General features: G+C 38.1%; 1 protein-coding gene across 1 annotated transcript; it reads right to left on the reverse strand.

Annotated features, from left to right (window-relative positions):
• Positions 1-4,462: 4,462 nt before the first annotated feature.
• LOC125256185 (keratin, type I cytoskeletal 15-like) lies at positions 4,463-6,914 on the reverse strand. Its single transcript, XM_048171941.1, is given in 10 exon segments — positions 4,463-4,549; positions 4,551-4,688; positions 5,143-5,232; positions 5,234-5,269; positions 5,475-5,518; positions 5,521-5,638; positions 5,722-5,878; positions 6,008-6,090; positions 6,329-6,766; positions 6,768-6,914. Coding segments are annotated over 10 exon segments (1,251 nt in total). The 5' UTR covers positions 6,828-6,914.
• Positions 6,915-16,127: the final 9,213 nt, after the last annotated feature.

Raw genomic sequence — 16,127 nt, forward strand, 5'->3', positions numbered from 1 at the left:
GTAAGCGTTCAAAGCAACATGATGTATCAACTAACAGATCAGACAAAAAGACCCTGTAGTCTTTCGACAGACTTTAGCAACCTGGTGTTAGGAGCACATTTAACCTCTGACCAATAAATGTTGTACATGCTCATATGGTTTTGTGAGCATGTACAGCTCTGCTCTTTTGCACTATTTAGATTATCAAAAACAATGCTTAGAGAAATGTGCACAGTAGTGTTCAACAATCCCATATGGTTCCATTATCTCCAATACTCACACTGTCCCAGTGTATAATTAGTCAAGTCAAGTCAAGTCAAATTTATTTATATAGCGCTTTTTACAATTGGTAATTGTTTCAAAGCAGCTTTACATATTAGAAGCACAGAAAAAAAAAAGAGAAGTGGTTAAAAATGAGCTGTACAAGCAAGCGTGGTAATATGTAACATATACAAGATGGTGCTACATTAAGCCAATGTCGGCTGACTCCCAGGGGTGGAAAAAACCCCCTAGGAGAAAAACCCAGCGTGTTAACACTGGGGAAAAAAGTCCTAGGAGGGAAAAAACCCCTTGGAAGATATATATAATATATGTAAATGGATATGGAGATCAAAATCTGAATTATACATTTGTATTATAGAGATTAAAAATAGATTATATATAAATATATGTAAGCGGATACGGGGATTAAAAATCTGAATTATAGATGCAGCCAGGACTGGATCTGTAGGCCCATTGTCTCCTGGGCTACGTTGTAGTCAGGTCTCCACAGGTTCTCCATCTGATCTGGATACGGCCTGGATCCAGCACCCGGCAAACCTCAGGATAAGCAAAGAGACAGATATTAGTGTAGATGCCATTCTTATTCTGATGTACAGGTATATCTAGTGTTATAGGAAATGTTCTCGGTTCCGGCCGACCTAATTATTGCAGCGTAACAATCCTTTAACGGATTTGAAAAATGTTAATGTATTGATAATGTGTTATATGTATGCAAGAGCAAAGAGATGTGTTTTTAGTCTAGATTTAAACTGACAGAGTGTGTCTGCTTCCCGAACAATGCTAGGAAGATTGTTCCAGAGTTTAGGTGCTAAATAGGAAAAGGATCTGCCGCCTTCAGTTGATTTTGATATTCTGGGTATTATCAACTGGCCTGAATTCTGAGATCGCAATAGACGTGAGGGACTATAATGCGCCAAGAGCTCGCTTAGATATTGGGGAGCTAAACCATTTAGAGCTTTATAAGTAAGTAGCAAGATTTTAAAATCTATACGATGTTTAATAGGGAGCCAATGTAATGTTGACAGAACTGGGCTAATATGGTCATACTTTCTGGTTCTAGTAAGAACTCTAGCTGCTGCATTTTGGACCAACTGTAGTCTGTTTAAAAGCCGAGCAGAACAACCACCCAGTAGAGCGTTACAGTAATCTAGCCTTGAGGTCATGAATGCATGAACCAACTGTTCCGCATTTGTCATTGAGAGCATATGTCGTAATTTAGATATATTTTTTAGATGGAAGAAGGCAGTTTTACAGATACTAGAAACATGACTTTCAAATGAAAGATTGGTATCAAAGAGCACACCCAGGTTCCTAACTGAGGATGAAGATTTAATGGAGCACCCGTCAAGTGTTAGAGAGTATTCAAGGTTTTTTTGTGAGGAAGTTTTTGGTCCAAAGATTAGGATATCAGTTTTTTCTGAATTTAATAATAAGAAATTTCTTGTCATCCAGTTTTTAATGTCACCTATGCATTCTGTTAGTTTGTGAATTTGTAGGTTTCGTCAGGGCACGAGGAAATATAGAGCTGAGTATCATCAGCGTAGCAGTGAAAACTAACACCATGCTTCCTAATTATCTCTCCTAAGGGCAGCATGTACAGAGTGAAAAGCAACGGTCCTAGTACTGAGCCTTGTGGTACTCCATACTGAACTTGTGATCGATACGACATCTCTTCATTAACTACTACAGACTGATAACGGTCAGATAAGTAAGATTTGAACCATGCCAAAGCAATTCCACTAATGCCAATATAGTTTTCAAGTCTTTTTAAAAGAATGTTGTGATCGATAGTGTCAAAAGCAGCACTGAGATCCAATAACACTAATAGAGAAATACAGCCACGATCGGATGATAAGAGTAGATCGTTTGTAACTCTAACGAGAGCAGTCTCAGTACTATGGTATGGTCTAAATCCTGATTGGAAATCCTCACAGATTCCATTTCTTTCTAAAAAGGAGCACAGTTGTGTTGAAACTGCCTTTTCTAGTATCTTTGACAGAAAAGGTAGATTCGAGATTGGCCTGTAATTTACTAAATCTCGGATCTAATTGAGGTTTTTTAATAAGAGGTTTAATAATAGCCTGCTTAAAAGTTTTTGGCACGTATCCTAGTGTTAAAGAGGAATTAATTATATCAAGAAGTGGACCTACGACCTCTGGAAGCATTTCTTTCAGTAGTTTAGTCGGCATTGGGTCTAACATACATGTTGTTGATTTTGATGATTTGATAAGTTTAGATAATTCTTCCTCTCCTATAGCGGCGAATGATTCTAGTTTTACCTCAGGGACACTACAGTGCACTGTCTGAAGCGAAACTGTAGACGGTTGCATGTTTTTAATTTTCTCTCTAATATTGTCAATCTTGCAAGCAAAGAAGTTCATAAAGTCATTACTGCTGTGCTCTTTGGAAACGTCAGCAGTTGAATCTCTGTTTCTAGTTAATTTAGCCACTGTGTCAAATAAATACCTAGGATTATGTTTGTTTTCTATTAAGAGATTTGAAAAATAAGTAGATCTAGCATTTCTTATAGCCGTTCTGTACTCAATTACTCTCGTTTCCCTGGCTTCTGGGCTTGAGAATCAATATTCAAGTGTGATACATTGTTTGATTGTGATTCCAGTATAAATGCATTATGCCACATTGACAGCTGTAAACAAACAATTCCTTCAGAGATAAAGAAAACAGATACTATATCCAGTTATAATAAACTTTTTGCAGCAAGCAAAGAACTGAAACAGTGAAGACGGAAAGATAACAGAAACAGTGAAAACTATTGATGGACAGTTTTCAGATGCAATATTTTATTATATTAATTTTAATGATGTATATGAAGTTTACTGTAAGAAATCAGATGATTTTCCATAATCACAGAAGACATTGAGCAATGCAACACTACCACTGCAGATTTTTTTGGTGAAAGTGCTGTACCACACCCAGTCGACAACCTCTAAGCCTGATTGCAGCAACTCGTTTTATGCTCTCTTTTAAGACAGACGATAAAACTATTTTAAATCAACAGAACTGGAGCAAATGAAACAGTAAAATCTCAGCATGTCCCGTCAATAAGCATCTGAGCAAAAATAATGCCACACCTATGTCTGCCAAAGAGTCTGATTTTCATGTATAGACAGTTCCAAAAGTGAGTTTTGTATTTTTCATCTTTTGTTGTTGTCTCTTTACAAAGATTAAAAGTCATTACATGACCTGTTACATCCTGCATATCTCATAAATGTAAGTGAAGAACAAATTTGTGGTTAATCGTAGCCAAATAAAGCCAAGACACAGTGAAGTACATTCCAAATTACATCTCTTCCTGTGCATATGTTTTGTGCATATTCCTCTGTATATAGAATAATTTTCTTTTATCCAGACCAGTTAACACAATTGCAATTGTTTATGAGGTCAAAGGTTTTTACTGATAAAGGGCAAGTCAATGGCCAGCCAGCTTTTTTGACCTTCACTTCACCACTTTTGTGATGGATCTGTTGCCAGGCAACTTAAACAATATTGTTGTGAGCCTGTTATGGAAGGAACCCATGAAGTAACACCGGGAAGACTGAGACCCAGTTCATTTCCCTCATAGACTTTTCAAGTGATTTTCTTTAAACATATTATTGTGAACTATGTGGTACAGTCTAAATGTGATATCAGGAATGTGATCTCATTTTGTTTTGATGAGTATTTGACTCATCTTATATTTAAAATATAGTGTGTTCAGAAAAGAAAAACAATGATGTCATTCTTGACAGCAGCTTTATTTTCAGAGACAGGTTTTATCACACACAAAAATACAAATATGAGTGTCATCCGTTTTTTCTTTCAGTAACACTTGTTTCCTTGTTCTCAATTACACTTTCAATACACATTTAAAACCAAATGTGCGTGTGTGTCCAGATGGTGTCTCATAAAGCAGTGTGCTCTGCATTTAGTTGAAGGTATGCTGTGTCTGCTTGATAGTTGTTCCACCTGTGGTGACGGAGATAGTTCCACCTGAAGGCAGAGAGAAAGAGAGTCAGTAATGCATAGCATTCACTAACTGCAGTATACCATCCAACAACAATATGCAAAGAGAGATTTCACTTACCTGGTATCTGAGTCCTGGAAGCAAAAAAAAGAATAGATGCATTAGTGAAGCAATTCTAGAATAAAGATTATGGAACATGATCCATGAGCACACAATTACTCCATTACGGAAATTAACTTACTTAATGTCCTGGTTTTCCAGGAGGCTTCTGTAGGTGGCGATCTCCTGCTCCAGACGGCTCTTGATGTCCAGCAACAAGGCGTAGTTCTCGTCCCTGTTGCTCAATGCTAGCCCGCATTTGACACAGCTCGGCTTCCAACATGTTGATTTGGTTCTGGTAGCCTGCTAGCATAGCACTGTACCTAGCCTCTGTGTCTGCCAGTGAGTTCTCCAGTGCTGCTTTCTGTTTGAGTAAAGAGAACATGCAGAAATAGGTCAGTATAAACTGCAATTATATGAAAAATATTGTATTTTTTTGTTCTGTGAAACAGTCAAATGGGTTGGAATGAAATGAGGGAGTAAGTTATGACAAAATTGTCATGGGTAAACTATCCCTTTTTACACCAGTGCGCAAGTCCACAAAAGGTTACAAATGTTACAAATGGCTTCTCCTCATTCCTTTCATTGTACCTCACTTACTATCTGGGATTTGTAGGACTTCATAAATAAAGCATTTTTGACATATCTCACACTCACCCTCCTCTCTGTTTTTCATACATCTTTGCCTCCCTTTCTGTGTCCTCATCTTGGCCTGCTTCCCTAACCTCTTACGTAAAGTTTTCCTGCCTTTGGTTCAGATAATGAAATCTTTCTCTCTCTCTGCCCCCTACAGTTCCTGCATTCCACTTGTGTCTCACCATGCTGAGTTGAGACTGTAGCTCGATCTCCAGGCCCTGCAAAGTGCGTCGCAGATCTGTGATCTGTGTCTTGGTTGTTTGTATGATCTTCTGTGCTCTGGGCCACTTCTTTGTTCAAACCTGCTGTCTAAAAGAGAGACAGAAACACACAATATGAATTCAAGTACTGAATATCGTAATCTTAGCTGTATTGTTTTACAATAGTACCTCTACTATAAAATACCTGCTGGAATATGTGGTTTATTATTCCGTGAAATCAGTTTTGCTGTACGTATAATAGGTAAATCAGAATTCACAACCAAAGCATTCAAGGAGACAGACGAAGGTCTTACCTGGTTTTTAAACCAGTCTTCCTGTTCTCCTGCGGTGTTTCTGTAATGATGTTTTCGTAATGAGAACGAATCTCGTCCAGAACCTTGTTCAGGTCTTGCTGAGGAGCAGCATCAACCTCTACGTTCACTGTGCCTGTCAACTGAGACCTCAGTGCAGCCAAGTCCTGTAAACCCACAAAGCTCAAGCATCAGGTCACTGATTGGATTCACAAGTTCCAAAAACATCTACACGCAAACTACTACAAACCTCCTGGTGGTTCTTCTTCATAAATGCCAACTCATCCTGCAGAGTCTCGATCTGCATCTCCAGGTCGGCCTTTATCAAGGTCGTCTGGTCCAGCAAGCGACGCAGGTTGGCGATGTCAGCCTCCACAGACTGCCGCATTACTAACTCGTGCTCATATCTGATTGGTGGAGAGGCAGAATGTGGGAATAAACTCACCAATAATGTTTTAAAAATGACGAAATGAACTTTTAAGATGCTAAAGCTACCAAACTATGGATACAGAGAAATATTATTTGAGAGAACTCACTTTATTCTGAAGTCATCAGCTGCCAGTTTAGAGTTGTCGATCTGCAGGAGGATGTTGGCGTTGTTGATGGTAGCATTTTTAATCTGTAATAAAAAGCATTGATATAAAATAATTTCCTAAATACAGGGACAAAATATCATCAGAGATCTGCAGTGTTGCATGCCAAATGTGTCAGACTTTGTAACTGTTGTATGAGAAGTGTATGCATTGTGTTGCAAGGATTCTCAATGAGTCTAGAATCTGCAGTCTGTTATTTAGCAACTAGATTAGTACGCTAGAATTTGCTGGTCTCGTGTCATATTCATTCAAAGATCACTGTACCTTGTCCTTCAAGTCCTTGATGGTGTTCCAGTAGGCGCTGTAGTCCCTCTGTGCAATCGGCCCCTTCTTCTCATAGTACTCACGGATCTGCCTCTCCAGAGTGGCATTGGCAGCCTCCAGGGAGCGCACCTTCTCGAGGTAGGACGCCAGACGGTCGTTCAGGTTCTGCATGGTGGCCTTCTCATTCAGCTGCATGTAGTCAGTGTCCCCTGAAATCACGAATCCAGCGCTGAGTCCTCCACCATGTCCTCCACCATATCCTCCACCATATCCTCCACCATATCCTCCAGCGTATCCTCCGTATCCACCATATCCTCCACCGCTTGAAATTCTAGAGGAAGAGATGCGGGTGCTTCCGCCATAACCACCTCCATACACGCTGTAGGCCTTTTGTGGAAAGACTGTTGAACAGCCACGACTCTTGGTGATTATGGACTTTTGAGGTCATGGTCTTGGGACCTTGGGACCTGGAGGACGTCGTGTGGATAGAGACCGACATGGTGGATGGATGCAGAGATGAGAAGAATGCAGAGAGGACACAACAGGAAACTGCTGGAGTTGTCCTGAAGATGGATTGGTGCCTTTGAGCTTAGCTCGGTCCTCTTATAGAGATGTAGCTCGAGGGCGGGTCCTGCACTTTGTGGACGGGAGGGGGGAAGGAGGGTGTGTGCCAGACCCTTCTGCAACCTCCAGCAATGCTGAGACTCAAGGACCAGAGTTCAGTTTCCACCCTAGTGAGGAAACTGCAAAGGAATGTCTCTGTGTCTGTATGATCTACTGCAATGTTCTCACCCTTGAGATTTCAATGAAGGGAGTGCAATATTGGTTATGAGCACTTTGACACACATGTGTGTTCATGTGTGTGTGTGTGTGTGTGTGCGCTAAGTGTTTTGTGCCAGTTTTCCTTTCTCTGTCAGTTTGAAACAGAACAAAGACACTTAATCATGTGAGGATACCAAGTAGTTTTAAACTAAGTATTTCTTTTTGATCAAGCAGTAAGAAAATATAAACCTGAAAGCAACCAAACGTCATAGTTTCAGAGTTCAAATGTTTGTTCTCAGGCTGCTGCTGTGAGAAGGAAAGTCATAATTTGAAACCAAGAGGACACTTGTGCTGTGTCCTTTTTGCTCATAAAGACTCATGGGTCAGTGACAAATAAGAGTGTGCATGGTTAAGAAAAAAATCTTTTTGTATCAATATTAGTTTCATTCTCTTTTTTTCTGCATGTTTGTCGCACCACATTGCATTGTTGGTTGTACTGGATGACTGGATGTCATATTGTGGACAAAAGATGTTTTTCAAATATTAATAAGCTAACAGTTTGAGTTACAATAAAATTAAAATGGTGCAATACTATGATTAGGGGCCGTTTCACACAGAATGCGCTTTTCCATTCCAATGCGCTACTTTTCCACTGTTTTTCTATGTAAACACGCGCTAGACGGATGTGTATAGCCGTTGCACTTGTGTCTTACGTCTTTTGCAGCGTCTCACGCATTACATGGCGTTCTAAAAACGCGGTGCTCAAGTTAAAATCAGTTCAACTTTTAAAAAAACGTGTCGTGTTTTTCAAAGCAAAAACGTGTTCTGTGTGAACAAGCCCTAAGGTTTTCTTTTTAAGAATTTCACTCTTCTAACGGATAAAGTCTTTTTCTTCATTATCACCCTAACAATTGTTTACTTTTTGCCCAACAAAAATATCAAAATGAACTTTAATTAACTAATACTCTAATAAGAGTTAGCAGACAAATAAATGAGTTAGTTTGACATGTAGTTGCAAATTTACTTAGAAATTAAGTGTAACCATAAATTGTATATTTGATATATTTTTGAATATGAATACATCGTCTAAAAATCTAGCATCATGTCATTCACCATCATACTGATGTCTGTATAAAGTTCATTCAGTCTTTTCATAGAAAAAATGTCTGTTTAGTTGAGCAAGGATCAGGTCAAGCTTATTTGTCACATTCAGTGTTCTTTCCGACAAAGATATGATATTGGGGTTGGTTGCCAGGGTGTTGCTATGCAGTTGCTAGGGTGTTCCAATTGTTTTTTGTTTGTTTATTGCTATGTTTGTCTAAGCAACCTGCAGTAATGAATGGAGTGGTTTTGTTTGTAACAGGTCCGGAATAAAATTTTGTGTGCAAAATTACATCATGCATGTTTTAAGGTTTGTAATTTAGCAGCTTTTTTAAATATGCACTTGATGTTAAGGGTGGCGACACTTGCAATGTTTTAAGCGTGTAAGCATGTGTTTTTTGTCTCTTGATGGATTTGCCTTGATTGTGGGTTCCCTGGGGGGGATGTGACATCATCTGACCATTTCACAACCACCCTCTTAACAATTCACATCTGGAACTTTGCATCAACTTGGATACCTAACTGATCAACAATAGATAATTAAGGGGGTGGGGCAATATTATGAAACTTTGTCCCTGTGAATTGCATGTTTATGAGTTATTATCATAAAATAAACCTTGAGATTGTTACCAGAACCCTGAAACCAAAGGGAAAATGTAAATAAATTGACATGAAAAATTGACTGGCACTGAAAATTATTTTATTATTTCAGAAGAAAATGACTGCAGAGTGATACAAAAAACATACAACTAGCAGTATGAAATTAGTTTTCTAAGACAATTATTCACCTTCAGGGTCATTATACAGTAAATATCAAAGTCATCAGAATTAAGTATTGCATAATGCTGTGTAAAAACTAGAATATTCCACCGCAAGCTGCAATTCGATTATTGCAGCAATTAAGAAAATGTCAGTTCATTAAAAAAAATAAAAGATATTTTCAGAGCTTTCATGCTTCTGCATGACTTCAGGTCTGCTTAATCTATTCTCATTTTTTTGTGCTCAAGTCTGTCTCTGTTGTGAAGGCTTTAGTCTCGGTGACTCTCATTCATGACTCACTGTATAAACAGAACTCCACCCCACCTCTCTCTCTCTCTCTGCTGTATGAGCTGTCCTCAAAGAGCTCATGGGAGAGCTGATAACTATAATTACTCATTAAAATGAATGAAATTGGCTGTTCTGTTCAGGCGAGCAGATTTGACTCAGGTATGGTAATGACCTCATGCCACAAGGTAGAGACAATTATTGTAACCTTGCCTTTTTTTCAGTATTTTCTCATTTTAATTTTGGTTAATCTATTAATGTTTTATTTACCTGTAGTTTACAATAATAGTGAAAGTGCTAATTATAGTGAATCAGGGTGCTAATTCTGGAAACATTTCAAATGTGTAATGCCACTTTAAATACTTCAGACAAAAAAAAAAAAAAAAAAAAAAAAATGTCTAAAGGGATTTTTAATGTTATCCTTTAATTTACAAAAGAGAAGAAAAAGAAAATACACCCAGAAAGTCATAGCACAAGTTTATTAACTACACTATAATACCTGTATACAATAAAATTTAAAATAAAAATGGATGCTCTGTAAAAATGGCCAGTAAAACGCTCTCAATGTCACTATTCTAGCTTCATCAATTTTATCTAGTTCAATTTTTGTTTGAGTTATGATAAATAGTTTACTTCATGGTGATATAATCTAGATAAGTGCCAAATAGATAGGTCATGAGGTACAGATGGGTGTCAGATAGAGAATTGTGTCTCATTTACTAAATCTGTGTGTGTATGCAAACAGACATTATTTAAACCACAACAAAAATTACTAGCCTAAACACATTATGAAATAAATGAATCATCCATGATCCATTACAATGAGTAAAACCTAATTTGAGCTTTACAAATTAGAAAGTCAAAGAAAATAACACAAAATAGAAAGTTAAAAAAAAAAATATATATATATATAAGAAAATAGCGTGAAAATTTCCATTTCAACCATCAAGGCCAATAATTAAGAATTTCCAATCAACAGGAAATTGTATGAATCTGCCTGGAAGAGGACATGTGTATATATCGTCTTAATGCAATGGTGAGGAGGACAGTTTGAGTGGACTCTCCAAGGATCACGGCTGGAGAATTGCAGAACATAGTTAAGTCTTGGGGTCAGAAAAAAAAGATTGACATCCTGGTGCCATGTTGTTCCCCAGGTCAAGCGACCTGCACACGCACTTGTTGTTGTGCTTCTCAAACCATTACCATTTTTGCTTTGTGGCAGGCCACATTATCCTGCTGAAAGAGGCCACAGCCACCAGGGAATACCGTTTCCATGACAGAGTGTTCATGGTCTGCAACAATGCTTAGTTAGGTGGTACGTGTCACATCCACATGGATGGCAGGACCCAAGGTTTCTGATTGCCCAAAGCATCACACTGTCCATTGTTGGCTTGTCTTCTTCCCATAGTGCATCCTGGTGCCATAACTGGTTCTGCCCAGCTATGCAGCCCCATAAGCAACAAACTGTGATGCACTGTGTATTATGACACCTTTCTATCAGAACCAGCATTAATTTCTTGAGCAATTTGAGCTACAGTAGCTCATCGGTTGGATCGGGCCACATAGGCAAGCCTTCGCTCCCCACGTGCATCAATGAGCCTTGGCCGCCCATGACCCTGTCGCTGGTTCACCAACTGTTCATTCCTTGGACCACTTTTGATAGATACTGACCACTGCAGACCGTGAACACCCCATAAGAGCTGCAGTTTTGGAGATGCTCTGACCCAGTCATCTAGCCATCACAATTTGACCCTTATCAAACTCATTCAAATCCTTAACGCTTTTCCCATTTTTCCTGCTTGTAACATATCAACTTTGAGGACAAAATGTTCACTTGCTGCCTAATATATCCCACCCACTAACAGGTGCCGTGATGAAGAGATAATCAGTGTTATTAACTTCACCTGTCAGTGGTCATAATGTTATCCCTGATCTGTGATCTAGGGGAAGGTGGAGGGTTTCTGAATTCATGCTGCAGACTGCTAACAACAAACAATGGCAAGTATATGAATGTTGAGCAAGCTCATTTGCCGCTGATAAATAGATAACGATGTGATCGCTACCAGAAAGTTAAGGACGTTCATCAGCCTGCACCGTCTAGAGCAGGGATGGGCAACTTCAGTCCTGGAGGGCCACTGCCCAGCAAAGTTTAGCTCCAACCCTAATCAAACACACCTGAACCAGCTAATCAAGGTCGTCAGGATTAGTAGAAAGCTACAGGCAAGTGAGTTTTTATCAGGGATGGAGATAAACTCTGCAGGACACTGGCCCTCCAGGACCGGAGTTGCCCATCCCTGATCTAGAGTTTCATGACAGACCTTGGTATGCACCTACATCACCACAAGTTGTTTGGAAGTCTTTCAAAGAAAAATCCTCTGCACTCATCCAAAAACAAACTCCAGCATATTCAGTTTCCAGACACTACTACATCTTGGGTTCCAATGGTCAAATAAAACATTCAAATCTGTAAATAAAAAAATAGATTTTTGGCACACTCAAGATGGGTTTGTTGCACACAGGGATAAAAAGTAACCCATGTGTACAATTAAATACACTGCTGGATCTTTAATATTGTGGGCCTGTTTTTTTCTGCCGAACATCTTATGGAGATACATGGCATCAGGGTATCAAATAGCAACAGATAAAAAATCAAAACCTGACTGCATCTGCTACAAATGGGATTTGTTTGGATCTTCCATCAGGACAGTGATCCAAAACAATTATCAAAATCAACAAAATCAAAAAATGGGTAACTGAGCACAAAATTAAGGTTCTGCCATGGCCATCCCAGTCAGAGGTATAAAGTAACTAATTACAAATACTTTTGTTACATTACTTGAGTATATTTTTACATTTTTTAAGCTTGCCCTCTTTAACAATACAGTTAAACTAAATGTACGAAGCAAACTTTGTACGAAGCAACAACAGTGACATTAGCAACAACAGTGAAATAAGAGAGCATGGTTTATCTGTCAATCAGATGCACGTAAAAGTGTAGTCTTTACTATAGCAACAGTTTGGCTCCCGGCACATTTTCAGCACAACAAAAAAAAGAGTGTTTTATTTAACATGTTAAACTATAACCCACTTTATTTTTTTCACTGGCACTTTTCTATTCATACTGTTTTAATCCCTCTTACCCTTGTTTTCTTTTGCCCTTCATAAAAAACATTCAAATGATCTGACGTGGACTTCAAAATTAGTAATAAAACAATCACTATTGGCAACAGGAATAGCTAGTAGTATGTTTGCTTTGAGTCAAACATGGCAATTTATTAGATTAATATCATGTTTTGCTCCAGAATTATTATATAGCCTATATACGTGAGTCACGTTTGAAATTGTTTCTGTTGCTTCTTAAAGGGGTGAAATCAATGCGATTTCACTTTTTTAACTTTAGTTAGTATGTAATGTTGCTGCTTGTGCATAAACAGTATCTGCAAAGTTACAGTGCTGAAAGTTCAATGCAAACGGAGATATTGTCTTTTAAAGTTATGGAAGTTTAATGCCTACAAAAACGACCGGTTTGGACTACAACGAGCTTCTTCCCGGGTTGGTGACATCATAAACCCTGCAAAACACTGCCCCCCGGGAACACACAACAAAGTGGGCGAGGCCAAGTCGGCGGCGTGAAAAGATAATAGAACCCATTGTAATCTTTGATATTTTCTACACTGGATGCGCCGCTGAAGACAGCTTCCAGAATCTACACGAGTTCAATGCTGGATTTGCACAAAGGCTTTTACTGAAAGAAGCAGTTCCCACTTTAAAAGCAGAAGCTGCTGTTTATTGGCTTCAAACTGTAAGTATGTTTTATTGTTTGATGTCTTTTAAGCTTAGCTCTGATGCTATTTTTGGTTGCATCAAGGACATATACAAAGAGCAACTCGTTTTTGCTAGCCAGTTAGCTAAATTCTACTTCTCCAACAAACGTCTATGTTCATAAACAAACACTTGTTCATGCTATAAATTAAACGCTACCTTAACAAAAATGCTACTACTCAGTCATGTATTTGGCTACAGTAAAGCTTTAATCAGGATAAAAACCATATATTGAAAGCTAACAAACAGCAGTGACAGCATATCTAAACACTTTGACACAAATACAAAATGAAATACTATTCATAAACGTCCTTTAAAAGCTGCGATTGCAGAGGTTCTGCTTGATCCTCTTCATCTGGGTCTGATTCGGCTCAATTTGATACAGCAATATAGACGCCATTATTTACATTTCCATTGAAGCACGTAACTACGAATGGTAAGGGCCGTGGCATTTCCGGTAGCTTCAGCGAATCACGATACACTGGGCCCGCTACACTGTGTCAGTCCTGGACAGTGTCATTTTTTTTTTTTTTTTAAATGAGCACTTAACATTATTTAATTTTATAATATTTCTGTTTTTTGTTTTTTTGTTTTGTTTTTGTTTTGAATGTTGAATACTCTCCCTTGCCTCCTTGGAAAAAATGCCTGTTTAATGAGTAGGTAAGTTTTAAACAGAAAAGCCTTAAATCCCTTTTAATGATAGTTTTATAGCTACAGTAGATTATAAGGTTTAAGTACTTTCTTTCTGGTAGCCCATGAGAACATTACATTCTTATTGTTTTGTTTGATCAAACTCTGATTCATCTCTTATGCTGGCAGCTTTTTTTGGTCTCCTGGGTTGTTTTTTTGTGTTCAAAGCCATTTGTTTGGTACAGTACCTCAGCACCTTAGAAGAATCTCAAAACATGCTAGGGTGAAAAGTGTATTGTTGTTTTTAATTGTATTTATTCTTATATTGTATATATTTATTATTTAAATGAAGACACAACTGACACAATCTCGAATGTTAAATATTTTTGGAAAAGAAAAAAATATACAAAAGATCTATTACTGGCCTGAACAATCAACAACAAAAGGCGCCAATGAATGCCAGGAAATATGAAGTACTCCCTCATTTCTGTTACCGCAGCTTCATCTCTGGAACATATTGTTAGTGTGGATCATGAAAAACAATTTTCCTTGAAACAAAAAGTGGGTTTCTTAATGTCTGAAGAATTTTTCACTGATAGTTTTGTTGATAAACTTTAATTTAGTCGTTGTTTTTATAAGTTAATCAGTTATGAAGTAGTGCATAAAAATAGTTTTAATGACAAAGGATTCAAATAATGAACCAATATTGCTAAATTGTGTACACAATTTTGTACGTTAAATATATTTCTGATCCAGATAAACTTGAATTGATAAAATGGCCACTTTTTGTTATACTGAAAATTTATCTTGACATGCAAAAATGTTTTGGCACATAAATCTATTTGGCACATTGTCATGTACTTCCAATCACAGAAAGCCATATATATGATGGGAAATTTGAGAGAAAACAGAAATCTGCACAGCTCCTGAGATTATTGGGGTGACTCAGCTTACCCACTTGGCTCATCTTATGTTGCTTTTCTACAGTGTAAAGTTTTAGAGAACTCCCTCCATTGACATTACCTCACTGTGTAACGCCCTCAGTGCTTGTGTGAGCATCACCTGAATGAATAACAGTCATGAAGTGACTGTTAACACCCATGTAGTCCTCAAAAACTGTGGCTTGAACTTGCCCACGTAATCATCTCCCATTCATGCACTAATGCCATGACAACAAGGTAAAATGTAAACATTTGCTAGTGGAATGTTTTGCTAGGTGTGTACTTCCTGATGTCCCTCTATCTATCTCTGTCCTCTGTGCAACAGATCCCTTCAGTTGTTTAGTTCAGGATTTATCAGATTCCTGGCTTCACAGGTTTCTATCATAAGTAAAATTGCATCAGGGGAGTCTGGCATGCAGACATATTATGTACCTTTCTCACGATGTCAAACGTCTGATGACTTTCTCCTACAACCATGTTATCACCTGTTGTGAAAGGTGTGACTATTGATGGGAGAGTGAGACAAAGGAAGGTCTTGTTCTCTATCTGGCAGCTCTCACTGTAGTAATGCATGTGCTTTGAGTAAACCTGCAGTGGGTTTTTTTTTTTTTTTTTTTTGAGAGAGAGAGAGAGAGACTTTTTATAGCTATATCCTTTTGGCTGATAACTAGGATGTCCCTGAGGGACAGACAGTTACCTTGTAGTGTCTCTCTGTATTGGCTGCAGTTATTAAGCTTAATTTGATTTTTCCGTACTAGAATTTAGAAATGAACTGTCCCCAAAACAGCACTGAATATTGTCTTTATACAGTATATGTATGCATGTATGTATGTAAATACAATAGTCAGCTCTGTTTTGGGGATTGTTCATTTCTAAATTCTGGAACAGAAAAATCAAATCAAACTTAATAACTGAAAACGTAATAACTCATATAACTTCAGCAACAACAAAAAAATGTCTTCTCACTTCCAACATCTTTAATTTCCAGCAAATATCTTGTAAATAACGTGTAAATATTTGTATGGCTATGAACATATAACATTTCAACAACTGAGACACAAACCAAACAAATTTCACTGACATTTGATGAATATAAATGGAATAATGAGTCCCTGAACGTGACTTTACTACATTATCTATTTATACACACAAAATTACCTGGTCTTAATTTGGTTGTTCGTCGTTTGAGGTCAATATGACCCCAATTGAAAATGTTGTACTGACCCTAAACACGACGAGTGTGAACAGGAAATGAACAGAACTACAGTGCATCTCTTCCTTATGGACTGAGTAGTCTTAGGCATCTTACATTACAGACATTGGAGTTTATTCCTCTGGCCACATCTGCAGTGCCTCATGCCTCCTTGCAGCCGGATTATGGCATGTTCACGCAGGTGATCAGGGACCCTGGGCTCTTTCTCCTGTTTTTTTGCAGAGTCAGTAGAAAGGTCTCTTTAGTGTCCTAACTTATTGTAGCTGTGGCATTCATTGTTTACTGC

Source organism: Megalobrama amblycephala, linkage group LG21 (assembly GCF_018812025.1).
Source record: "Megalobrama amblycephala isolate DHTTF-2021 linkage group LG21, ASM1881202v1, whole genome shotgun sequence".
Taxonomy (NCBI): Eukaryota; Metazoa; Chordata; class Actinopteri; order Cypriniformes; family Xenocyprididae; genus Megalobrama; species Megalobrama amblycephala.